This window comes from Acipenser ruthenus, chromosome 4, assembly GCF_902713425.1.
Source record: "Acipenser ruthenus chromosome 4, fAciRut3.2 maternal haplotype, whole genome shotgun sequence".
Lineage (NCBI taxonomy): Eukaryota > Metazoa > Chordata > Actinopteri > Acipenseriformes > Acipenseridae > Acipenser > Acipenser ruthenus.
The window spans coordinates 25713729-25741018 of record NC_081192.1 but is presented as its reverse complement, the minus strand read 5'-3'; the positions used below and the strand labels follow the sequence as shown (position 1 = coordinate 25741018).

General features: G+C 38.9%; 1 protein-coding gene across 7 annotated transcripts in view; it reads left to right on the top strand.

Annotated features, from left to right (window-relative positions):
* LOC117399457 (uncharacterized protein C8orf34 homolog) overlaps positions 1-27290 on the top strand; it is a 142718-nt gene that overhangs the window by 85089 nt on the left and 30339 nt on the right. For 4 of the 7 annotated variants that reach the window (XM_059022238.1, XM_033998622.3, XM_059022234.1 and 1 more), the window contains exons 8-11: positions 2452-2587; positions 7961-8040; positions 11743-11837; positions 24410-24530. In XM_059022238.1, coding sequence (XP_058878221.1) covers positions 2452-2587; positions 7961-8040; positions 11743-11837; positions 24410-24530 — 432 coding nt within the window. The remainder of the gene's footprint in view (positions 1-2451; positions 2588-7960; positions 8041-11742; positions 11838-24409; positions 24531-27290) is intronic. The other 3 variants (XM_059022235.1, XM_059022237.1, XM_059022236.1) reach the window with 3 other exon arrangements.

Here is a 27290-nt window from a genome sequence, read left to right as displayed (position 1 = left end):
ATAAAAATAGGAAAATGTCTCCAAAAGTTAAAACGTGGTATGTTAATAATTTTATAATAACATCAATTTTTTTAAAAAAGTATTTCACCTTTTTCCCTTAACAAAACTGCTCATTACAGTAGGTTATGGGACAAGACAAGTTGGTAAAAAGCATTATGACTTTATTGTGGCGAAGTAAGGTTTTGTTGCTGTGAAGTATGTGCCCTTTACCAGCAAAGTGAACATTTTATTTGAGAACACCTAATAACTATAATCCCTTTTAAACCTGGATGACAGCCCAAAACCAATCAAGCAAATAATCGCGTATGGGAAATCTGGGGAAGAAGGTACAGCTGTACTAAAAGAGCAAAATATAGGCCACGACCCATTTAAAGATGATGATCTTGCTGATGATCCATGGCTAACAAAAGCAAAAGTGAGTTTTCAGCACCGGTTTCTTACTAAATTCTGAGATTAATTAAGCATGTTTAAAGGATTCCTTTCTGTGGTAACCAAGGTACTTTTGGAGTTTACAATAGAAAAAGCTAACTAATCAGCAAAATACATGTCCTATCCAAAAACAATGCCTTGGTTTAAGATTACTACATAATCAGTGTTTAACTGTAGGCATTCCTAATAGTTTAAATTGAATTTGGCATGTATCTGTCTGACGTACATGAATGTATCACTCACTCTGGCTACCCTCAGCAGACTCTTATGGCTCAGGAAGCAATACCTTTCCCTTTATTTCTTGAAATCTTTACATATATGTTGTACATTTACATTTCTACTGTACCTTTATTTGAGAAATTGCTATCCAGTTCGCTTAAAACTTAATATGGACATTCCTTGAGGGTAACATATCTAGGTCTCACCACTTTTGCATGAATTTAAAGAAAGATTTATCTTCAGAACTCTTTTCCCAAGTTTGAGCAAACTTTACATGAACATTTGTTACAAATCAAGTTTTTCACGTTACTAAAACATAAGCACAATATTTAATGTTTGGCCAAGAAGATAGTGGGGCGTAACATCTTATTTCAATTTGGGGCTCTGGTGCTTCAGTGAGGTGACAGCAGGGTGGGGCTGAGGCCCATGGTGGTCAAATGACTTGCATAAGGTAACAAAGTTAGTTAGTTGCTGACCTAGGATCATCTGGGACCAGGATCGTCTGTTTTTTAATTTGGTATTCACTTAGGAAAGAGTCAGAGCCAATAAAAACATTACCTCATAGTCAGATCAGACTCTTCCCAGGAAGGAACTGGGCTGATAATATCGGCTTGGGGCATGTGTTTTAAAATGAATAGTGCTCATTATGTTGCCATTTTAAGGGATGTGAGTGTTTTGTCAGTCAATTTAAATATTTAAAAGCTGGGTCTGTAGATGTGCCTCTTCATTCAGTTCAGCTCCAGACTTCCTTACAGGTACCTTTAAGCTAAAGACACATCCGATGAACCCCTTTAGGCAAATAAATGTAATAAAAACCCTCTTTAGACACCCCTGGTGGTTCCTTATCCGTCTTGCTTCAAAGCTCTTTGTCAGAGGTTTCTTCCATGCAACTGTCACTGTATAGATCGCGTCTCATTGTCCTTTCCCAGTCATCCCCACTATTGTCTTTAGGGGGAAAAACAAATGGCCTTCAGGGTCTCGTGTGCAGTCATTCAGGAGTTGATGATGATTTGTTTATTTAGCAGACGCCTTTATCCAACGCGACTTACAGAGACTAGGGTGTGTGAACTATGCATCAGCTGCAGAGTCACTTACAACTACGTCTCACCCGAAAGACGGAGCACAAGGAGGTTAAGTGACTTGCTCAGGGTCACACAATGAGTCAGGGGCTGAGGTGGGATTTGAACCGGGGACCTTCTGGTTACAAGCCCGTTTCTTTAACCACTGGACCACACAGCCTCCTTTGCAGCTCTATTTGTTGTGTAGGGTTCTGCCTCTGTGGTCACAGTGTTTATATTGCACCCTGTCGACCATGAATTCAATTTTAGTCTGAATGATGTGTGTGTCTCTTAGATCCTATAGATTTACTGTAATCACATATTAGCCTACATATGTTAATATTTAATTCCCAACGGGTTCCGGTATCAACTGGTGTTCAGCTGCAGCATCATATTGTATTTATTTGTGTTTTAGATTATGCTTTTATATCTTTACTGCAGCATGGAACAAATTATAACATATATGGAAATATATCCATAAGTATTGTTGTACAGAATTTGCTTTTAACCATTTGAATAAGAAGCTGTCCAAAAGCCAGAGGTTTCAAATAAATAAATAAAAAACATAAATCATGCAAGAAATGTCAGAAACTTTGCACAAATATTTCTCTCATAGTTTGTTTACCAAAACCAGATTTTAGTCCAGATACTGTACATTTTAAACACCTTTGGTCTTCAGCTATAAGTCAGGATTTCACAGTCTGTGCATGTATGTGATCTTTTTTTCCATTGGCTTGGTTTACAGAGGACCTTGATGATTTACGAATGGAAGGAGTAACCAGCTTGGCATCTTCTGGTAACAAGTTTAGCCAGGGTCGCAGTTCTTATTGTCCTGAACCCCAAGCCAAAGTCACACTCAACATCTGCTCAAGGTGTGCCAGGTAAAATCTACTTTAACCATCACTTCCCCAAATAAAGAAAGTACATAAATAGTCCTAATAGTATAGCAATGCCTAATGGTTAGAAAAAAATTGTGAAAGATCAAGTTTAGCTTCTGACCCACACCATATTTATTTTGCAACATGGCCACTTAATTGGGGTGAATAAATAAAATGTTGGTTACTGTAACTTACAATTTTAAGATTTACTTGCTGATGGAAAGTGGTTATTATTATTATGGTTATAAATAAAATAAATGCCCCATTCAACTAACATTTTAGCTGGAAAGAAAAACACATTATAGGTTTTCCCTTTTACAGATCAAATGTGGAATTTTTTGGTTTTAATTAAATTCAGTTTTAATAAGCACCAAGTGTTTGTCAATCCACTATAAGTTTACAGCAGTGACAACAGCATAGAATTCTACTATTGTAACACCATAAAAGCATTATTGCATGTGATACTCCAGGGGTGTCAAACTCCAGTCCTCGAGGGCCGCAGCGTCTTCTGGTTTTCATTCCAACTTAAGCTCTCAATTAATATAATTGATCAAATTATTTGTTCAGTTTGACATATCTAATATTTTTCAAGGACTTTTACAGTTGATGGTTTTAAAAATGCACTTGATTCAAGGTACACTACCTATGAAACATTTTGAGGACTGAAAAGAAGTGTTAAATGTGTCCAGTTATCATATAATTAGACCAGTTAAGTAACTGAGAGCTCGGGTGGAACGAAAGCCAGAAGACACTGCAGCCCTCAAGGAGTTTGACAGCCCTGTGATACGCTAAGCAGAAGTTTATTTTCCCTTTTCTAATCAAGTTATTGTCTTGTCTCTGCATAGCGGCTAGACACTGAAAAGCATTCCATTAATGCCCATGGTTTCCTTTCAACACTCACACAAACATATTTTTAGGATTATCACTTACTTTTTTCCCAAACATTTCATGTTTAACCCTGCAGGGGCAATATTCTCTGTTCTAAAGTTCATGCACTGCTGAAACCTGATGCCATAACCTGATAACACTATAACACAATTTTTGTTCCTGGGTAGTAACTGTTATTTCCTAATTGCTTATGCCTCAAAAGTATAGAAAATGGCTATTATTCCCCACAAACTTTGCTTTTGTGACCAGGACAGTGATATTTTGAAATGTACCTATTTCCAATGAGAACACGGGCGAATCAGCCCCCAAATGTAGTCTCCCATCATGTTCTCGTTATACTGTCCTTGGTAGCGGCGTTCAAAGTCCAGTATATCCTGGTGGAAGCACTCGCCTTGCTCCTCCGAGTACGCTCCCATGTTCTCCTTGAATTTATCAAGATGAGCATCAAGGATATGGACTTTGAGGGACATCCTACAGCCCATTGTGCTGTAGTTCTTCACCAGAGTCTCAATAAGCTTCACATAGTTTTCGGCCTTGTGATTGCCCAGGAAGCCCCGAACCACTGCGACAAAGCTGTTCCAAGCCACTTTCTCCTTACTAGTGAGCTTCTTGGGGAATTCATTGCACTCCAGGATCTTCTTTATCTGTGGTCCGACGAAGACACCGGCTTTGACCTTTGCCTCAGACAGCTTAGGGGAGAAGTCTTGAAGGTACTTGAAGGCTGCCGACTCCTTATCTAGAGCTCTGACAAATTGTTTCATAATGCCCAATTTGATGTGCAGTGGTGGCATCAGCGCCTTCCGGGGGTCCACCAGTGCCCCACGTTGTTCCCCCCCACAGAGAACTCGGTCCGCTGTGGCCAGTCCCGCCTGTGGTAGTGCGCCTTGGTGTCCCTGCTGCCCCAAAAGCAAAGATAGCAGGGAAACTTGGTAAAACCGTCTTGGAGACCCATCAGGAATGCCACCATTTTGAAGTCTCCTATGACCTTGATGCCATCTCAGAAAAATGCAGATATGTATCCACTTAGGCAGGTGGAACTAAACTGAACTGGTGGGCTTAAGGCCCCTGTATTTATACTACTATTTATATTACTGGAAAGTTCTAGAAGTTACTCCAAGTTTACTCAGCACTGAATCTATCTGGAATGTTCTGGAAAATAGGTAAATTTCAAAATATCACTGTCCTGGTCACAAAAGCAAAGTTTGTGGGGAATAATAACCATTTTCTATACTTTTGAGGCATAAGCAATTAGGAAATAACACTTACTACCCAGGAACCAAAAAAAAAAAAAAAATTGTTACACGGTGTAATCCATATCACTACTTGTGTTTGTTCTTTTTCTGTAATACTTATAAACATGTTGTTTTGTTTTTCATTAATAAATAAATAAATAAATACACTTTTAAAAATAAACTTTTCAAATGACATGGCAGGGAATTTGTTTTATTTCATCAGGAAGTTCATTTTCAGTAACTGTTCTTTCTAAGCAATTCTTTGCCGTTTCTCTTAAATGGGAAGGTGGTCAAAGTTTTAGTGTTTTCAGAGATTTTATGATTTGATTTTGTGGGCATTTAACTCAGTGGCTTCTACAGCAAAACAAAGACTTTACTTACAATACCGTTCTGAGAGCTTGGTAATTTAGGCTGAGAAAGTAAATTATGTTTTTTTTGTACATTTACAACTAGATGCAGTTAGATGTAAATCAGTAAAACACACATTTTAGTTTGAAGGTTTAGGTCAAATATTACCTGTGTGGATCATGTTTTATATAACTCGCATTTATAAATCTAATATTTTCCTAATAGCATTCTTCACATCAGGTGCTTATTAGTATGCTGTCAAAGTCTAAGTTCATATCGCATTGATATTTCTCTGCTGCTGATGGAACTGAACAGGATCGATTTCAAATTGCTTTCCCAGTGGCAGTTGGAAACAAGGCATTACTCCAGACGAACAGTCTGAAGATGATATTTGTGTTTCAGTGTAAGTCTTTTATCAGTGAGGGCTTATTGAGCTTTGTATTGTTTCTCTCCATATATCTGTGTTGGCCACGAGTTGGTATTATTATTTATTTCTTAGCAGACGCCCTTATCCAGGGCGACTTACAATCGCAAGCAAATACAAATACATTCAAGTGTTACAATATCAGTCATACAATAAGAACAAGAAATACAATAATTCTCAAGTGTGACAAACCACAATTCAATAATACAGCAGATAATAGTGAAAGTTACATCAGGATATGATTAAATAGTGATAGTTACATCAGGATATGATTAAGTACAAAATACTACAGATTAAACACTTGGCAGATTACAATATTCTGAGGTACAGGATTAAATGCAGTAAAATAGAGGGCAGATAAGAGCAAAATAAAGCATATTTAAATGAAGGGTGATAGTGTCCCAGGATACAACAGAGGAGTTCTACAGGTGCTGTTTGAAGAGGTGAGTCTTAAGGAGGCGCCGGAATGTGGTCAGGGACTGGGCAGTCCTGACATCTGTAGGAAGGTCGTTCCACCACTGCGGAGCAAGGGTGGAGAAGGAGCGGGCTCGGGAGGCAGGGGAGCGTAGCGGAGGTAGAGCCAGTCTTCTAGTGCAGGCGGAGCGGAGAGGTCGAGTGGGGGTGTAGGGAGAGATGAGGGTCTGGAGGTAGCTGGGTGCAGTCTGATCAAGGCATCTGTAGGCTAGTACAAGAGTCTTGAACTGGATGAGAGCGGTGATCGGGAGCCAGTGGAGCGAGCGGAGTAGTGGAGTAGCGTGGGCGAAGCGAGGTAGAGAGAACACCAGGCGAGCAGCAGGTTCTGTACCATATTGAAATCAGACTAAAGCACTAAAACTTTGCCACACAAGTACTAAAGTGGTTTGTGTTAAATTCCTTGTGGGTTCAAGCAAAACCCAGATACAGAATATAAAATAATCCACACTCATTATAACTTCAGTGTAACCCTTTCTGTTACCGAAAACAATATCGGCTCATGCAGGGTATTTTTGAAAAAAAAAAAAAAAAGTTATTTTATCTTGAATAATATGATGGAAGAGAACATTTCTAAATTATTAATATTTTAAAAAAATCATAGTGGGGCCAGTTTTACCTGTATAGAGTGGTTCAATTTTTGGGAGATAACAAGATAAGGCATGTGGAAGCTTTCTTAAATAACATTCAATATGGATTACAGCAGTATTAACAGGTATTGGCAACATAAAAAAAAAACAGGTGTTATAGATGATAACGCAGTGTTTGACATGACTGACTATGGGTGAGCTTGCAGGAATGGTGGTGCTTGTGTATGAAATATCCTGAAGAGGTTAAGTGGATACTAATTTGTAACTCCCTGTGTGGCATTCTCAGCCCCTGGTCCAATTAAGAAGCAATTCTTTTTATGAAAGTGTTGAGCTTAGAGCTGCTCTTTAGCTGTGGCATGTTTTTCTGTAGTTTGCATGTTCCCTACATGCAGCGAGTATGGACTCATGCTGATTATGTTACCAGGAATACTCTGCCAACCACAACTTCCATTATTAAACTTATCCCAGATATGATCCCACACAAAAATACCCAAGTATTTATGATTTGCCCTCGTTAGAAGAGTGTCAGTTATGAAATGGGTTTTTATCGTGCATGGAAGTGGTGGCTGTACCAGGCAGGAGTCAGCTTATTTAAACCATCCAAAGTCTTCTCATCTGCACTAGGCCTCATAGAAAACAATAATGTGGAGTACATGCAGAGCTCAGGATATTGTCATTAGGATTCTTTAAGACTGACTAGACAATGTTCAGGAAACCGATGGTCTGAATGACCTACTCTCATTTGTAGCCTTTCTTGTGTGCTTACGTTCTAATGTAGATTAGGACAACGTATTTAGGTTTGAATTGTACATTTAAGAGGGTATTCTGGAACTCCCATTAGAAAGGGAGTAATGAGACTGTTAGCTTCTTAACGGAAAAAAAAAGTGCCCATGAAAAGTTCACAGTTTCCAATGATCATGGTAGAAAAGAATAATGTCAATGCGCTATCGAATTACTTAGTTATGTAGGTACAGTTTAAGAATGTAATGTGCATGACTGAGAAGCCTTGGGTTGCATTACTTGTATAATGTGCACTTCGTACAGCATATTACTCCGTCAACACCCCCCCCCTCCCCCTCCCATTAGTAAATTGCTATGTGTTATAATTTGAAATGTGTTATATTCATTTAATTACAGTAGTTTCAGCTTGGATTAGTGTTTGATGACTGAATCTGAATGAAGATATACGTTTCATATCTGAAAAGAATTGTGTTATGTTTGTTAATTTGAACAAGGTTTCTGCTGATATGCTTTGACAAAACAAGCCCACTCAAAGCCCCCCTCACTTCCCACTCTTACCTAGTACATTAGTAGTTTAGAATCACAACTGTTGACGAATGGGTACATTAAAAGTTGAGGTTTTTTTTTTTTTTTTTTTTTTTTTTTTTTTTTTAACGTTTTTTTTTTTCCCTGATACATTAAGGCTTCAAGGTGATAGTCTGGTAGAAGCAAGAGATGATGAGCCGTTGTACTCCAGTGAACAAGCTGTACCAGACATAGCATGTAAGTAGTACTGTTATTAATGGAACTTATTCAATGAGCAAGAAGTGCAGGCTTCCTGTCCCTTTTAGTTAAGAGTAAGAACCAATTGTAAAGGAACCAATCAAATAACAAATTAAAAGAGCAATTTGTGCTCCATTCGCAAGAGTATGATCACAGTATAGGCAGGTATTATGTTATTAATAAACAAAGCCCTGTTGATGGACATACAGTGGGAAGCTAGTTGGGTCACTTGATTACAGGGTTTTCAATTAGTTTTGAAGTATGTGGCACTTGCAAGGTAGTAGGGGACATCAATGTCATAGAGCCGCATTGCGGCGAGTGGGGAGAGTGTGGGACATGGTCTGTCTTTTGTCGCAGGGGTCAGCAAAACATTTCCTGGTCTGACCAATCAACCTTTGAATTTTGAAAAAAGGGATAAAAATTGTGCATTCTGGCACATTTTTGCATGATTTAAGTATGTGCACGACTAGTAGTGGTCTGCTTGTAGTGTCTAACCAAGTACTTCGTTAGTGCAATGAAGGAGCTTTATTTCAGAACTGCTCACAGCAAGATCAAGATGAAAAATGTACTTTAGGATCATCAAGGCCCATGCAATACAAGGCTGGCTGGAAAAATAACTGGTATTTGCTGAGAAAATCGATGAAATACTCTGATGCAAAATATTCTCTTCCACTCAACTTCAATATACCCATATTGCTCACATGTTATACAGAGTAGTGTGCAAAACTTTGGGACCACCCCACCTTTAGAAGCTATAAACGAACTGGAATGTAAGCAAAGTCGGCATTCTAAAGAAGTTGAGTGCACAGATAGCTGAACTATGGAAGAATGCAGTAAACATCCATATATAAATCAACAATAGTTTAAATTTTTCAGAGATTATCCTTTCTATTTTATCTTTTGATACTGACGATAGATAATATTTGTAATGTTGGATTTATACAACACACAAGGAATTAAGGCTTAGGTTATTTGAATATGAACGGAATGAAAAAACCAAACAAGATTTATACTGTATAGAGAGCAAGTAGCTGAAGCTGCTTCTGAACAAAAAAAAGCTATATTGTACTGTTAAAAGTAAAAAAAAAAAAAAAAAAAAAAAAAACACTGCAGTTTAATAATGTAAATGTTTGATTTGCATCAAATAAAAAGTACCCTGTCCTGACCTTACAAAAGAGTACCGATTGGTGTCAAAGGTATCTTTTCTTTCGTAAAAATATTTCAAAAGCAATATTTATACCAGTTTGTGAATGTAACGAAGACAATAGACTTCCAAAATACTATTATTCCATTTCTCCATGTTTTTTTGTAGACCCGGTGTAACAAAACTACCAACGTAACAATGATGGACACCAATGTGGAATATGCAGAGTTAAACAGATTCTCGCATCAAGCCAGTATTACAAAGAAGACGCAATAAAAAAAAAAAAAAAAAAAATTATATATATATATATATATATATATATATATATATATATATATATATATATATACACACACACATACATACTAGTGCTGCTCCAATTAACAGGTTAATCGGACCGATTAATCAACTAAATAGTTGATCGCAGAGTTATTTTTTTTACAATTTAATCGGGCAGTTTTTTTTTTTTGGCTGGGCATTTGGAACTGCATTTCCCAACATCCCCTGCTGAGAAAGAATGCGTGCGAGAAGGCTGCACGCGTCAGTTCGGATCTGGTTTGTTGAACGATCCTCAATGTCTGCTGCCAACTTGGAATAATATGTCTGCATTTACTACAAAGCAGACTTTATTCATTTTAAAGCTGTGTTGGAGAAAAAGGGGGTTTTTATGTTTAAGTTGGATGTACAAAGTTCATTTCAATGGAGTTGACTGTGCAGTGCAGCATTTATTTTTCACGATTCCTTCATTTGGCCTGGCATGGTTCCAGGCGAGTGAATGTCTTTTACTAGTGCCACAAGCTGCGACTATAATGTTAGTACTGTTAATATTACATTACTGTTCAAGTTGTTTATGTATACTGATTTGTACTAGTTTATATTGTGGAACATGGGTAGGAGAGTTGTTTTAACCCATATTTACCTGTTTCATGTTCATGAAAAGTGTTTTTTTGTTTAATGGCGAAAACCCAGAAGCCCTAAAATAAAGGTTGTTCATAAGGAACCATAAGTGTTATATACGGTATGTTTGCATCAAAGACAAAAAAATTTAAAAAAAATCCATTCTCAGTTCTTGTGCATTATATTTTGCTATTAAACTCATGGATTGACGTTGTTCTGTGAAAATGTGTTACATTTACTGAAATAAACGCTTTTAAAACGATCAAATTCCCATTGGGCTTATGTTATTTTAGATTCTATTGTTTGTATTCTATATGTATTGATATGCAGGACAGCCACTATAAGATCACTACCTTTATTAAAAATGTGCACGGATGACTGATTAATCTAACAATTTTAACTAACAATCAAGTGACAGCCCTAATGTGTGTGTGTGTATATATATTGTAAACGAGCGGCCCTTGCTCGGGTTCGTTGCCCCTTTAAGAATACGACCCAGGACACTGAAATGGATTTTTCAAGCGCATTTGCGCTGATTTTTAATAAACACAAAATCAAAACAAATACAAAAGCAAAACAAACACCTAACTCCTCTTGGAGCACTAACTCAACTTTCAGGAACACCCTTCCTAACACGGGACAGCTGAGCTGTTTTCCCGTCCTTTCAAAACCACCGGTTTGACACCGCACTTACTTTTTTTTCTTCCTCTGGCTACTCGGAGACAGCGCACCTCTTCTGCCTCCTTCTACTCAGCAGCCTCGAGCAGACTGCCTGCTCTCCTTTTAAACTCCGCACCTGGGTCTAATTCCCCAATAACGCCCAGGTGCGGATGATCATTAATAATAAAACAATTAAACGAAACACTAAAGCAATTAACAAAACTAAATGAAACAATAAAACAATACAAGACAAAACGGTGCATTTCTCCCATGTTTCTCCCGCAGGGAGGTTTTAACCCCCTCCCTGCTGTCTCTCACAACCCGCTATCTTACAATATATATTGTAATAAAGCTTCACCACTCGGGTTTTTGCCCCTTTGACCCAAGACACAGTAATGGAGACTTTTAAAGCGCTTTTGCGCTATTTTTTAATAATAACACAAACAAATTAAACAAAACAAACACCTAGCTCTTTCCTTGAGCACTAACTTAAAACCAGAACAGGAACCTAAACTATCTTACAGGACGGCTAAGCCGTTTACGTGCCAATTAAACAAAACACTCAACCAAAACAAAACCACACAGGTTTACCACAGATCAAAAGGTTTACACTACCACTACCACTACCACTACCACTACCACTACCACTACCTTTTCCTTTTCCTTTTCCTTTTCATAGGCTTGTGCACACTGTCAAGTGGGCTCTCCACACAGCAGCCCCAAACAGACTGGCTGCTTTCTTTAAATACTCTGTATCCTACAATGATAGCCAGGTGCAGGGCATCATTACTAATCAAACCATTAACAAATGTATTTAAACAATTAAACAAATGAAGGCTTTTCAGCTTGTGACCTTCTTATATATATATATACACCTCTCGAACTAAGTTAAAACTTAGCCTGGGTAACTGAAAACCGTTTCTCACTTTCTTACCTGTGTGTGAACTGGCATTTAATTGTTATGTTTAAGACATAGTATTCCTGAAGGATGATGTGAGTAGTTCTGTTTTGTTTTGGAGCAGGTTCGTTGCCTGGGGTTGAAACTCTGATGGAGAATGATGAAGAATTTGAGAGTGCTTCTCAAGTGACCGGGCCTGTAAGTAGGTTTAAATTACTAACAAACCTCTTATCATATTGCATGATTAATTAAACATGCTGTTTGTTCTATAATATCTACTGAGTGACTGCTTACAGTAGTAATTGCATATATGTTTTCCTGTTTTCAACCAATGGCACACTTTTACTTGGTAAACTGGTTTAAATAGACATTCTCATACTATTACATGCAGAAGTAAAAGGTGATAAATTGGGGGCTCAACCATTATTAGACTGTCCTCTTATTTATTCATGGTATTATTATTTAGGCATAAAGAACACAAAACACTACAGATACAAAACTAGAAATAAACAAAAATGAAATGCAATTTAATTACATAAATTTGACTTACAGTTTAATATGAGCTATAATTAGCCCATTCATCAATCCAACAAACGTAAAACAATTCTGTCAAGAGGTGTTTTGTGCTCCTGTAGAAATTCAGCAATAGAACCACTCCCTATTACAGATTGATGACTTTTTTATGGAGCGTAGTGGTCATCCTATAATCTTTTGCCCATAATTTGGTACCTCAACCTTGTACTGTATATGCCAGTTTCAATGGATACATGGCTTTGAGCCTTGTGTACTTCTTGGAGGACTTGCTTTGTAAGTTTAGAATAGATCCTGAGATCAGGTGGATAAATGAACCTTGATGGCCAATGTCTGAACTCATTAATGTTTGTGCAAGTAAAACAGACTCTGCCCAAAAGCCTAATGTCTCTTAGTAAAATCCTGAATTGACAGTGTCTGTCTCATATATTCATTGAATTACTAAGCTAGTAGTAAGGGGTTGATCAAGTACAGCTAGTTTTTATTTGAGAATTTTACAGTTAAGCTTCAAAATAGCAATCGATTAATTGGGCACACAAGTAAATAAATATCGATGATTGTACTACCCACTTACATTTTCGCTCCATTCCTCTCCCCACGACCTTATTGTTTTAATATCATTGCTGTTAAGATTTTTTTATTCAGTGACAGCTGCAGGATCACGCATTGCATGTTGTTAATACTGTACCACCTAACCTTCACTATCTGTGAAACACACAATGTAGAAATCCCTGCCTAAAACATCATCATCATAATAATACCACTAATAATAATAATAATAATAATAATAATAATAATAATAATAATAATAATAATTACAAATACATTGATTTACTTACCACAACATGCACACCCGATGTAAGTTAAGCTGATCGTTACTCCAAAATTGCGTTTAACATCACTGATCGTTTATTAATTAATTAATTAATTAATTAACTAATTAATTAATTAATTAATTAATTAATTAATTTATTTATTTATTTATTTATTAACATTGAATATTGTTAAATATTCATTATATATTATGATTATTATTTATTTATTAGCAGACGCCCTTATCCAGGGCGACTTACAGTCGTAAACAAAAATACATTCCAAGAATCACAGTACAAGTAATAATACAATTAAGAGCAAGATAAATACAATGACTTTGGTTCTAGCAAGTACAAGTATGACAAAATACGATTCAATAACGGAGCAGATAACAGTGTTAGTGATAGTTAGATCAGGATATAATTAAATACAAAATACTACAGATTAAATAACACTTGACAGATTACAGTACTCTAAAGTACAGGATTTAATGCAGTAAAATAGGGGGCAGATAAGAGCAAGTAAAGTGCATTTAAGGAAGAGTGATAAGTGTCCAGGGGGAAAAAAGAGGAGTTCTACAGGTGCTGTCTGAAGAGGTGAGTCTTGAGGAGGCGCCAGAAGGTGGTCAGGGATTGGGCAGTCCTGACATCTGTAGGAAAGTCATTCCACCACTACGGGGCGAGGGTGGAGAAGGAGCGGGCTCTGGAGTCAGGGGAGCGTAAAGTAGGTAGAGCCAGTCTTCTAGTGCAGGAGGAGCGGAGAGGTCGAGTGGGGGTGTAGGGAGAGATGAGGGTCTGGAGGTAGCTGGGTGCAGTCTGGTCAAGGCATCTGTAGGCTAGTACAAGAGTCTTGAACTGGATGCGAGCAGTGATCGGGAGCCAGTGGAGTGAGCGGAGCAGTGGAGTTGGTGGGAGAAGCGAGGCAGAGAGAACACCAGGCGAGCAGCGGAGTTCTGGATGAGCTGGAGCGGACGGGTGGCGGACGCAGGGAGGCCAGCCAGGAGGGAGTTGCAGTAGTCTAGGCGGGAGAGTACCAGGGCCTGGACCAGGAGCTGGGTGGCGTAGTTGGTGAGGAAGGGTCGGATTCTTCGTATGTTGCTCAGGAAGAATCGACAGGTGCGTGCCAGAGTGGAGATGTGCTGGGAATAAGAGAGGCAGGGGTCCAGGGTGACTCCGAGGTTCTTAGCTGAGGAGGAGGGAGAGAGTGTGGTAGATTCCAGAGGAACAGAGATAGAGAGATCAGAGGAAGCGAGGAGGAGGAGGGAAAGAAAAGGAGGTCAGATTTAGAGAGGTTGAGTTTGAGGTGATGCGAGTGCATCCAGGAGGAGATAGCAGACAGACAGGTAGAGATACGGGAGGGGATGGTGGAGTCAGAAGTGGGGAAGGAGAGGAAAATCTGAGCATCATCAGCATAGAAATGGTATGAGAAACCATAGGATGCGATGAGGGGGCCCAGGGAGCGGGTGTAGAGAGAGAACAGGAGAGGACCCAAGACTGACCCTTGGGGGACTCCTGTTGAGAGAGGTTACCTGGTAAGTGCGATTGGAGAGGTAGGAGGAGATCCAGGCCAGAGCAGTGCCAGAGATTCCCAGGTCAGCGAGAGAGGATAGTAGAATAGAGTGATCGACAGTGTCAAAGGCAGCAGAGAGGTCGAGGAGAATTAGGACAGAGGAGAGAGAGGCAGCTCGGGCAGAGTTTAGTGAGTTGGTGACAGACAGGAGGGCGGTTTCAGTGGAGTGAGCAGAGTGGAAGCCAGATTGGAGAGGGTCGAGCAGAGAGTGGTTGGACAGGAAAGCAGAGAGCTGGCGGTGTACAGCCCGCTCGAAGGTTTTGGAGAGGAAGGGTAGGAGGGAGACAGGACGGTAGCTCTGGAGGGAGGTGGGGCGAGGGTAGGTTTTTTGAGGAGGGGAGTGATAGAGGCTTGTTTGAAGGCAGAGGGAAAGAGACCAGAAAGGAGAGAGGTGTTGAGAAGGGAGGAGATGAAGGGAAGTAGAGCAGGAGCAGCTGCTTGAAAGAGGTGAGTGGGGAGAGGGTCCAGGGCACACGTGGTGGGTTTGTTACCCTGGAGCAGGGAGGAGAGGTCAGAGTCTGAGAGGGGAGAGAAGGTGGAGAAGGAGGGTGAGTTAGTAGGGGATGCAGTGGGTGTAGGGGTTGGAGCAGGAGGAGGTGCGGGGGAGGGAGAGGTGTTAAAGAGTTTGCGGATATCTGAGATTTTAGAAGAGAAGAAAGAGGCAAAGTCATCAGAGGAGATAGAGGAGGGAGGAGGGGGGGAGGGTTTAGGAGGGAGGAGAAGGTAGAGAATAGTTTACGTGGATTGTTAGTGGAGGCTTGGTTTACAGATTGGAAATAAGTACATTTAGTAGAGGAGAGAGTAGAGGAGAAGGAGGAGAGGAGAGTGCGGTAGAGGTCTAGGGCAGCAGGGAGTTTGGTTGTCTTCCAGTTCATTGTGACACTCCAAAAAAGCGCAAACTATATACAGTCATTTTTTTTTTCAATGTGCACAATTTATTTATAGGCTGTTTGCCATGAATACAATTAAAGCCTGCCACCCTGCTCTGGATTCAAGGCAGTGTTCTGAGAATCTGAGCTACCTGTTCAGGATGAGCTACCCGGTAGCTCAGATTGTCAGACTAGTCTGACAATCAGAATGAGCTACCCTGATTGAAAAATATTAGGTAGCTATAATAATGAGCTACCCTCTGCTTTACACAGCATTTTTAACCCTTTATTACCAACCAACAAAATATGCTTTTTTTAAAGGATTTTTAATACTATAAATCAGGTGATGTTTTGTGATGCGTCTGCGAGTTAAAGACTGTGGATCACAGGTGGTGTACTATATCATGGGGTGCACTTTTTCATGCTACACCGGTTTTGGATAGCCCATACATTCTTTCCTGTCTATATTTAATAGCAATATTGACCGTATTTGATATATGTACAAAGCTATAAGCTAATATATTATAACATCGAAATTGGTAGCTCAGATTTATGGGCGTGTATCGAAGAGGGAGGAAGTAAAGTAAAAATAATATCACGGTGCATGCTAATTTTGTGTAGGTAGCTCATCCTGAGCGGTAGCTCAGATTGTCAGAACAGCGGCCCGTTTTTATTTTGTTTTTGTTTGTTTACATCGAATACACTGAGGGTCGTACTTACAAAGCATTTTCTAAACTGATTCGCTGGTAGGATGGGACCAGCAAATCAGATGCTAGTTAACACGAGCAGTAAAAGAAGAACTCGCCCACTGCTTGTCTTGTAGAAATACTGGGTGCGTTCAGGGAGATCATTCTGCGCAGATTCTGTGCCCATGTTCACATCCAAATGTATGTAAAATATAAGCTCAAACGTTCCTGAATATTGGTGCAGCACGGGCACCACGGGCCCGTATAACTCGCCGCTTATGCCAGTGGGCGATAATCAGATCAGCCTCTAAATAAAATAGACAAACCTTTCAGTTTGGCCTCATTACCCAGATGACGGCACTGGCCGAAAGCACTTGTCTACTCGTGCTCTTACCTTTCCTACACGGTCAACTACTTTTTCAAGTGTTCTTGAAGTTTTGTTACTCAGTTGGATAAATTGAGTCTAGCTTGCTCACTTCAGTTTCTTTATAATTTAGATGGTCTTGTCTTTTGTTGCAGGGGTCAGCAAAACTTTTCATGGTCTGACCTTTGAAGCCAGCAAATCAAAGTACAAGGGCTTAGTGACCTTTATACCCCTCCAGTTTAGCCTCACTATAGTGTTTTCCCTCTTCTAGGTCCATGAGCTCTTTAAGATCTGCCAGTTCTGTTTAACTCTGAAGACATGCAACTCTCATCCATTTTTTATAATTCTGAAGGTGATGTAACACGAGGATACTTTTAAGCAACATTTTCTGGCATTTCTTTAAGCATCAGCAGCAGGTGACAGTTTTCCCCAGGTTACTCAAGTCAAGACGTTTTGATTTTGTTGCTTGAACTTTGCACATGAGGAAGTAGATTGAATGTCACTTACATTAGCATTACTTACTGAAACAGCTGGCAGAAAAGATTGCTTAAAGAGTAAATAGTGAGTTTACGAAAAATAATTAGACGCCCCCATGTGTTGCTACAATTGTTTAAATAATGTACCTGTAATTTTTCTTTTCATTGTTAACACCCTGACAACTTTTTAAACAGTTGTAGCAGCACGTGGGGACGTGTAACGCTATATTTAAACAGTTGTAGCAGCACGTGGGGACGTGTAACGCTATATTTAAACAGGTGTAGCAGCACGTGGGGACGTGTAACGCTATATTTAAACAGTTGTAGCAGCACGTGGGGACGTGTAAAGCTATATTTAAACAGTTGTAGCAGCACGTGGGGACGCGTAACGCTATATTTAAACAGTTGTAGCAGCACGTGGGGATGTGTAATGCTATATTTAAACAGTTGTAGCAGCACGTGGGGACGTGTAAAGCTATATTTAAACAGTTGTAGCAGCACGTGGGGACGTGTAATGCTATATTTAAACAGTTGTAGCAGCACGTGGGGACGCGTAACGCTATATTTTTCAGAAACCTGCAACTCTTTAAACCAAACCACTGTATTTATTCATAACTCATAAGAAACTAAGTAAAATAGGCAAATGTTTCGGCTAGTGCCTTGTTATGATCAAGGCTGTATGTGGTGTATGTAGTTATAGCCTAAATGTTTTGTCTTATTGACTTATTTTCCTTACAAACTACCTAATAGATTGGTCTTTCATGGAAATGTGTACTTTTGTAGTTCCAAATAGTGTGACATACTTTCTCATGGTGCTGACACTTGCTTGGCTGAGTTGATCAAGGTTAAATATTGGAAGCTGCATACCTCATTTTGACAACATGTTTTTCAGACATTTATTATTAGATTATGAGATATCTAAAGAACCTTTAGAAGTGAAGCACAACCCCAATGCATATTAAATATTCACAAGCCTTACTTTGAATCAAGACACATTTTTTTGTAGTGTGTGTGTGTATATATATATATATATATATATATATATATAATTTTTTTTTTCGTTTTTTTTTTCATTTAGTTCAGTGTATGTTGTCTTGAGATACCCATTGGCAGACAAGTTAAGACTTGGTTCTAATATTTTCCACACGAGACTACAAGCATGAGCCTATCAGAGCACTGTACCTTCCCAAATATTTCAGCACTGGAAGTTTAATATTGTTACTTTCTGTTTAATTACTCATTATGATTAGACTTGCAAATGAGTAATTAGTGTAAAAAGTAATTTAATGATTTGTACTGAAACTCTGTGAATGTCTTGAGTCCAAAGGCAACACATTAAGTGGCTCAATCGTATTCCTATTTTTGTAATGTATATTTTATTATTTTATTTTATTATTAGCTAAGCTGAAGCAGGGCAGTAATTCAGCTCTTAGTCGCTGTCACCATGGGGGGTTGGGGAGTGGTGGGGGGTAGTATAATTTTGGTTTAAAAACCAGAGGCTATTCTGGTCCCAAAATCTCAAATTCTTGGTGGTGGGGAGGATGTATTCCAGTGAAAAGTACACATGTAGACTGTAACACATAACAATAACTGGCCTCCTACACTGTTTTCAAAGTATTATTTTGTTTTCTTATATGTTTCAGTAACTTATATCACATGGGTGGCAAACACTGAGGGTAATTCCTATCCAAATCAACAAATAGCTCCATGGTCACCATCTCAAAATGTAATGGCAATCAATAAACATAAAATAGTTATTTCGGGGTGACTTAGTTTCAGCTGTGCTTTAGTAATGTACAAAATTTAACCATTACCTTATGGGTATTTACCTCCTAAAGACCCGAATCCTGAATATTGTATACCAAAGTTGCTCAACAAGCCTGTTAGGCAGTCATGGCCCGCCCCCGAGGGCACAAAAGGACTGCACTCACAGATCTCAGCGCCATTTTTCTTTTCAAGACTCGCCTTATTGGAGAGCCTTGTTCAAATAAGTACATTGTTGCTTCTATATGTATATATTTTGCATTTATTGTGTTTTTACACAAATTATATGTGATATTTAAACTGATCATTGTAATAGTTTTTACTAATTACGCGTATTGTGTGCACTACAGCCTGTTGCCTGTTATGTCCCACTGCGGCCTTGTGTCCCGCGTGAAGCCAGCTGCTCGAGTCACTCCTTCCCAGGGATCCAGCAATATAAGCTGGCTGCATAGCTCCGGCTAGATATTATTTTAATTCTAGTTTTTGCTTTTTAGCACCTTGTGAGACATTTTTTATTATTTATGTAATTGTTTAATTACTGTTTTTAGTTGAGTATTTTCTCTGTGTGTTTTCTGTTCTTTTACAGAGCCTAGGCGCAGGCCTGTCTGCAACATGGTGCTCAGCACACCTGCAGCAAGACCAGCTGCTGGGCTCAGCAGTACTGCGCAGGACTGAGATACTTGCTTCGGTTGTTGCTTTAACAAATTTCAACCACAGTATCTTGATTCCGTTTTGGTGACAGCTTTTTAGCATCACTGTATCTGTACACTGCATTGCTTGCTCCTTGCATCATGCGTCTGCCTATTAAGGACCAGCACGGCAGGTGCTCTTACTGCCTGGGGCCAGAGCACGCCAAGGAGGCACTGGCTAATCTCAGCTTCTGCGAGTTTTTTGCCCCTTTTTCCAAGCGCACACTTGAGAAACGGCTATCCTGCAGTTCTAAGGAATGTTCTACTTCCCTTACTCCTGCTCCACTATTCTCCATCAACTACTCTTAGAGAGGTTGGGAGAGTGGACGACGCATGGCTAGGAGAGTGGACCACTGTGGCAAAGTGGTAAAGACGTGCAGGTGAGTGCAGTGCAGAGTAATCACACGGACAACGTTTGTACAGGTGCAAGGGTGTTTATTTAATTTAATAAATGTCCAGAGCCTTAAGGCAAACCTGCAAATAACAGTGTTGGAAGTGATACAGCGGCGTGTATCACTTCGGTTTGTAATCCCACGGGTTTGACCCGTAACCCAAAGTCCCGTTCCGTCACCCACACAAAACACAAAACACAGACACAATTAGACAGTGCGTGATTCTAGTCCTAGTGGTGAAAACAAAGACAGTTCCGGTAGTGGAAAAGTTGAGTGGTGAAGTCCGGGTTTTTCGCTGGCCTGCGGCTGCAGCTCCGGATCGTGCTCAGTAATCTTGTGTGTTGTTTTCACTAAAGACACACAGTGTTAATACACAGACACGAAACACTCACAGTTTGTTTTACAATACGGGCTCCTTCTCGGTTATGTAATTTAACCATATGCAAAGGAACAGATCACTCAAGCCATGCCCCCTATTTATACCCTCGCCCATGACTCCGAGGTTAACGAGCGCATCCGCTCCTCCAGTCCTCGGATGCCACGCCGCTTACCGTCCGGGTCAATGAGCTTGGGTGCCGTAGCTCCGCCCCCTTCCTAAATGACCGACTTCCACCTACCCTACGGAATAAATTGTCGTGCAATTTAATTAAGGGTACTCTGTTCCTCTTGCACTGTGCCCTCACAGGTCGAGAGGGAGATCTAACACCAAGAATCATTCGATCTCTGTCACAACGACGCACCCGGGAAAGTAGCCCAAGCAGGAAAACGTCCTCATGGTCTTCCTCGTCCTCCTTGAGCTCTCCCTCTCCTTCCACTCCCCTGAGGAAGAGGGAAGAAGAGTTGCTGTTCCAAGCGATCGGCAGACTTGGAGCAGATGGAAAAGCTTTTGGCAGCTGTTCCCCACCAAGGAACTGTTCTCACTGAATTACTGCGGGAACGTTTGGCGCCACGTGCCCTGCCTGTCCCCTTGGGGCCCCACGGAGCTGCGAGCGCAGATTGGGCACTGTACATTGGCGTCTCTGAGGAGGTGGGCGAACAGGAGGTGGCGTTCCCATCTGAGGACATGGAGTCCGACAGCACGTCCCCTGCGGTTAAGCTCTCCCTGCCGGCAGAGCTTATACCGCTAGTAAAGAGGGCCACTGCAATCTTGCAAGTGCCCTGGCCTACAGCAGGGGAAACAAGGCAGTCGATTTTCGACAACAAGCCTACCGCCTCTCCCATATCCCCGCCAGTTTAACCAGATTTTCTTTTTGAAATCCAGTCTTCCTGGGACTGTCCAGCAACAGATTCTGCTGTTTCCCGGTCGATGGACACCCTATATAGGGTGCATGATGCAGAGAAACTGGGCCTGGCCTATTTTCCGCTGGTTGAGGCTTCTATTGCCGCCATGGACCAGGTGCCTAATTTGGCACTCCTATCTAAGGATGCAAGCAGTGCCGGGTCTCTGAGGTGATCCTGAAGAGAGCCTATTCAGCCAATGCGTTCGCCACGGTCCCTTTCAGAGACCCACAGGCCCTCACCACAACAGCTGGATGAGCTGCACGTGGTTGACAAGAACCTGCTCCGTGTGTCCAAGCTCCATTACGTAAACCAGCAGCACAGCCGGCTGCGCCCGCTGCCAGAGGTGGTGTTTGGAACTGGCCCTGGCTGCTCGTCACGGGGGCTTTAATATAACCAGCTTTGATAAGGACTGGGTCATTTATCCACTCAAGAGTCCGTGTATTTCCATGTACACGCAACCAGTCCTTAATCCTTTGCAGTCCATTTATTAAGTGCGCGTCAGGCACGTCGGGTCCAATTTATTTTCACATGCGCAGTTAATTTTAGACGCGCTGTTTAAAAGTATTTTTTTTCCACAGTCAAACGGGTTTAAAAGACCCTGCATATCAACAAAGCACTCACTAGGCATCTCCAGCCCCGCCCCACCCTTTCGTTCGCTATAGCTTTCACATATGCTCAGAAATAAATAATAATAATAATAATAATACTAGTCGTACATACCGATCAATCATCTCCTGATCACTTGTTTTATCACCAAACGCCTCAATAATGCGATCCAAGTCATTATTTTATTACTATAACATCTGAAAAAAGCTCTGCAAATGTCTGTGATATTCTCTGAGCGCTGATGCAGTCACAGCCAGCTTGTTTCCTTATGGCCTCCATTATCAGATGCCAGGGGCAAGTATGACTATTCATGAGATACGCCCTTTGTTTTTTTTTTCGGCTTGTCTCGGCTCCTGTTGCTCCCACTCGGCCATTGAATGGTTTTCTCGGCTTTTTCCGGAGAAAAAACGACTAGAAACCATTTTTTTGCGTCTTTGATGATGTCGGACAGGGTCCGACATTGGACCGGATAGGAATAATTGCAATGTCGGACCAGGTCCGACATAGGACCGCAAAGGGTTAAGTTATTGCTTCAATAAAAAGAAAATTGTGAAATAACCATTAGAAACAGCACCTCAAATTCTTCACATTACTGGTGGTCTACTTGAACACATGCAGATACTTTGTTGTCTAAAACTGATCAAAAAAGTGATTTTTTTAACTTGGAAGGAAATTATTTTCCTAAAATGTTTATTATTTTAATATCTAACAGACACAAAATATCTAATTTTGTATTATAAAACTATTTGTGGTTGGCTTTATTGTGGTTTTATTTCCTGCAGCACTACTCTCAGTTTTGTGTTTAAATTACTGTAAATATGAGTAGAAAGCTGTGGACTATAATAATAGTAATCAGATATGTTGGATATGTCAGTTGGACTCCACAAATTAATACAAAAAATGATACATATTATGTATAATTAGATGCTAATAATAATTTGACAAAGTTAGAACTCGGTTACACTTCATTCAAGTAATTAGGGCTACCTCATTTTTAAGCAAAATGTGTACTGGAAACTTAAGGCCACTACACACCAGACCAGATGTGATTTTGCATTGGACGACAAGATTCCTTTGCAGTGACATGACCATACACACCAGAAGCGACACAGAGGCAATGAGACAGATTGGAAAACTGCCAGAGCAATAAAACTATAAAAAATTGCTATTGACAAAACTGTGATCAAGACTGGTATGTATTCGTCAACATGATGTAGTAATTATGAGTGCCTTCTCTGACGGTATTTCAACACATATGGCAATAAATCCCATCAGGCTTATCCAGTGCCTTCGGAATGCTCCCATATTACCTTTAAAATTTGTATCTTTATAATTGCGATGATCTTTGTCACAAAGCTAGATAGATAGATGAAAACAAATCCAAAGTTTCAACTGATGTATAGGAATTGTTGAAATCTTTAAAAATAATGATGTTAAATACTTTTTTAAATAGGCTGATGAATAAATGGAAGAGCAAATCAGACAGTAAATAAGTCTTTCAACACTTTGTAATAGCCGGATGGGTTGTTGTAAATACTGATTTATTTATGTGTTTGTGACAAACTGTTAGTTAATAATTTGATACATACATTTTATGTAGCCACATTTAAGTCTTCATACAACTGTGAGTAAAGTTGGGACGTTCTACTATCAGTATTACAGTGGGTCAGTGTTTTTTCAAGATATATTCCAATTATTAACTAAAAACACAGCGAGAAACACATTCAATTACCTATTTTTTTTAAAAGTGACTTGTTCAGAATCACACAGTGAATGAGCTGGGATTTGAACCGGGTACCTCCTGATTACAAACCCCTTTTCTTTAACCACTGGACCACACAGCCTCCTTATATATTTTATTCAGGTTTCGGGTCTTTAGGATGTAAATACCCATTTGGTAATGGTTTATATTCGTTCCTTTTTAAAGTTATTATGCTAAACAGGAAGATCATGAAATGTGTTGTTTTTGTCTTAAATTTTTCAAAAGAATGTTCAGTTCATGTTGGGTATTAAAATTTGTGTTATGTTTTTTTTTTTTATTGTTGTTGTTTTAAGGTTTTCTTTCAGCCTTAATAAATTAGCACTATTTTTTTTAGCTTGAGGCTTTTTTTATATTTCTTTCTCCTTTAACTACATTCCTTCTAAAAAATGTAGTTTGTACATTTTTTAAAGATGTCTCTCTTTGACTGGCTTTATTGACTAATTCTTATTGTACAACAGCAAAATGTCCCTTTTTAAGGTTAAATCTGGTAAATGAAGCAATTCTTTTTTTCACAATTGTTTAAATAGCTGGTATAGAAAGTCCCCACGATAATTGTTATTTCATGGAATTTTATGACATTTTAATGTGGTATTTATTTATTTTTTTAAACTGTTTTGATTAATTAAATATGTATTTGTGCATGTGCAAAAATGTTGTTAAAGAAGCCAAGTTTCATAGAAGTTTCATATCTTTTTTTTTTTTAATTCATCACAGAGTGAGTCGAAGCTTTGTTTGAATAGGGCCCAGTTTTCCAAAACACTGTTTCTGTTACCCATACTGACAAGGGTTATGTTCTTTCTATTAACTTTCTAAATGGTTTGAAACCGTTTTTGCATGCCCCTGTAAATAATAATTACAACTGTAATCGTTGCAAAGGACATTATTTGAATGCATTATGGCTGTGCATATAAAAGTGATTTTAAAATATTTTTCTAAAATGACTTCTTTTTTTTATATATCTCAAATAGCGTCGACCATTCTGGGACTCAGATGCAATGTATGCCAGAAGCGGGAGCTCCCTAAGGCAGAAACAATTGAAGGAGTCCTTCTCCACAAAGGAACTGCAATGTATGGAGAAGCATCTCACTGGTATGCAGTGACAAATATTCTTACTAAGTGATAAATATTGGAGCCTTTTGTTATCCATTTGTTATTTTTTCAATGCTGACACATAATAAGTTTTATAATACCCATTTCAATGCCAAAAATATATTGGAACCAAGCTTGATTGAGTAACTAAAGGCTGATCTACCATTTAAAGTGTTTGGGAAAGCAATCATCCAGTACGTATTTTATTAATGTATTATGAAAGTAAGAAGCACAGAGTTGCCAAACTTGTAACTAGCACTGCGGGAGCTTTCAGATTCTTATTTAATAGTAATAAAAATCAAATAAATATGTTCTTTGTTTTATTTTTTGATGTATTTCCTTTTAAAGATACCGAGTTCAGGCAATTCAGCAAACATAGTTCTAATGAGCAGCACGTATATGCAGCATTCAAAAATAATTTATTAACAACATGAAAGCATCTTGTTAAACCAAAGGCAACAGTACCATAAGGCAGACAATTTAAGACATGTGCCTGGCAGTTCTTTGTTTACCAATGTCTTGCCTTTTATTCTAGATCACTGTTGCAAACCACACGTTTTAAAAATACCCAGCAATGCAAAGCATATTATGTCTCGCTATTAAAATGTATTATGACTTCTCGTTCTTAGTTGTAAATCTAGTGTTAAGCCGTAGGTTTCTTATATGTCTCCGTAGTATGGTACAGTGAAGATGCTTGTTTACTATTGATTACAAACTGGAAAAGCTAAGTATATCACAAACTAATAAGCCTGCATTTCACAAAATGAAGAGATTGTAATAGTAGCCTGGCATACTGCATCTAAACTCACTTCAGTGGGAGTCCATGATTGTTTAAAGACATCAGATGGTATTGATTTTGGGTTACTTTATACCAAGCTAAAATCAAAAGTAGTTTCCCAGAAGGCAGTGAACTAATCCATTGAACAACCTAATTTCCCCCATTTGTAACTTTGATAAGTTGCTGATGTTTTCCATTCAGAAAGCCAGGACTTTGTATCTGGTGCTTATTTTTATTTTGTGGTTAACTTCATTGTTTGACTAGTTTAATGAAATTACTCACGTAAGCTTTCATTTGCAGGTCTTTAATAACTGTAAAAACAGAATTGGATAAGACTTGCCGATTAAGACATTACCGGGCATTCTTCACTTAATACCTTCTATTAGGCACAATGCCATCAGGGTCATGTGTAACTCAATTGCATTTTTATCCTTTTTCTCTGTACCCTTTTCCGTCTTTTAAAGCTGCTGTAACAAAATGTGTCACCCCAGCAAAAATACCAGCTGTTTGGTGTTGCTTTCTGCAGAAGTCATAATTAAGAGTTGATATTTCAGCTGTTAAATTTTCACTGCAGGCTGCTGATGTGTGATGACAGAAGTTGTTCACATGTAGTATTCTGATAACTAAAATCTTTCTATGCTGGCTGTTTTTACATTTCCTCCTTTTGTTTTTGTATGCCTTAATGAAATAATGTTTTGATTCAAGATTTTTAATTAGAGATTGGTAAATCTGTTTTAAATTATATTGGAGACACATACCTCACTGTCTCTCAATTAAAAAGACAATCCATAACAAATAAAAAACCCTGTCTTCAAACCAGCGTGGTTCCTGTTTGATTTCTAATCCGGACCTACAGTAATCTGAGTGATATTAAATTGGTATTTACAGGTTGAGAAGTGCTGGCTATCAGTCTTCCACTAGTCTGTTTCACCTCACATGGCAACATGTTTCCAGTCACTGACGATTCCCTGGTAATCAAATTGTGTCAGAGGAGTATTTATTTACTTGTCTAGTTCATAATAATCCAGAATGAGTAAAGGGATTCTAATCTTTGAAGAATTCTTCTCTACAAGCAGATGCATAAACACTGAAAGCTCAATTCATCAATTATCTGTTTTCTCCCCTCTGTGCTTCCTCAGGAGATAAAAAAATAAAAATAAAAAAAAATACAAAAAGTACATTTAAAATACAGATTACGATTTGATCTAGCAGATTAAAATGAATGTGTATGGATCTAGAGATTACTTTGCTGTAAGTGTTAACATAAAAGTGATCATCATTGTTTCTTATGATTGTGGGCAATTCCTAAAGCCTCTAGAAGCCGTTACCTGCTGCAGTATTTAGTCCTGTACTGTATATTTACTTTGCATACAAGGTCTGGTGAGTCATTTGATCATTTCATCGTAATCGTTTTCTTAAATATTAAGTTGCTGTGGGAATTTAGTATGTGTGGTTTCTGACATCATCTTGCAGGTTGTCATCCATGAGACAAATTCCTAGTCTTACTCACTTTTCAGATTGATAGGCTGGGCTCTACCGTGGTATTAACCAGGCTGATGGTTTTCTGTATGGTCAATTTACTTTACATAGTATTATCTTTTTTATTTGTCTTGGCTTTGTACGAATACTAGCCTTGGTAATTGTTTTTATTTTTAGAAAATTAGTATAATGACCCTCTCTGGGTATCTGAATGTATCAAAAAGTGCTTCCTTCTACAAACTGCACAGTGCACCACCTGACTCCTACAGGTATACACCTGTTTAAAAAAAAAACAAAAAAAACCTGAGAATCAACACATATAGGTAGTGTATTCAAGTTCATTTAATAATGAGTGCTATTAATAAATATGCTGATGTCATTTTTTTTTTTTTTTTTAAATGTAAACCTCCTATATAGTTTATTTTATATAGTTATATATTCCCATGGAATCTTCTATGGCTTGTCTTAGTATTTGTCATAGAAAAAAAAAAAAACTAATTTAA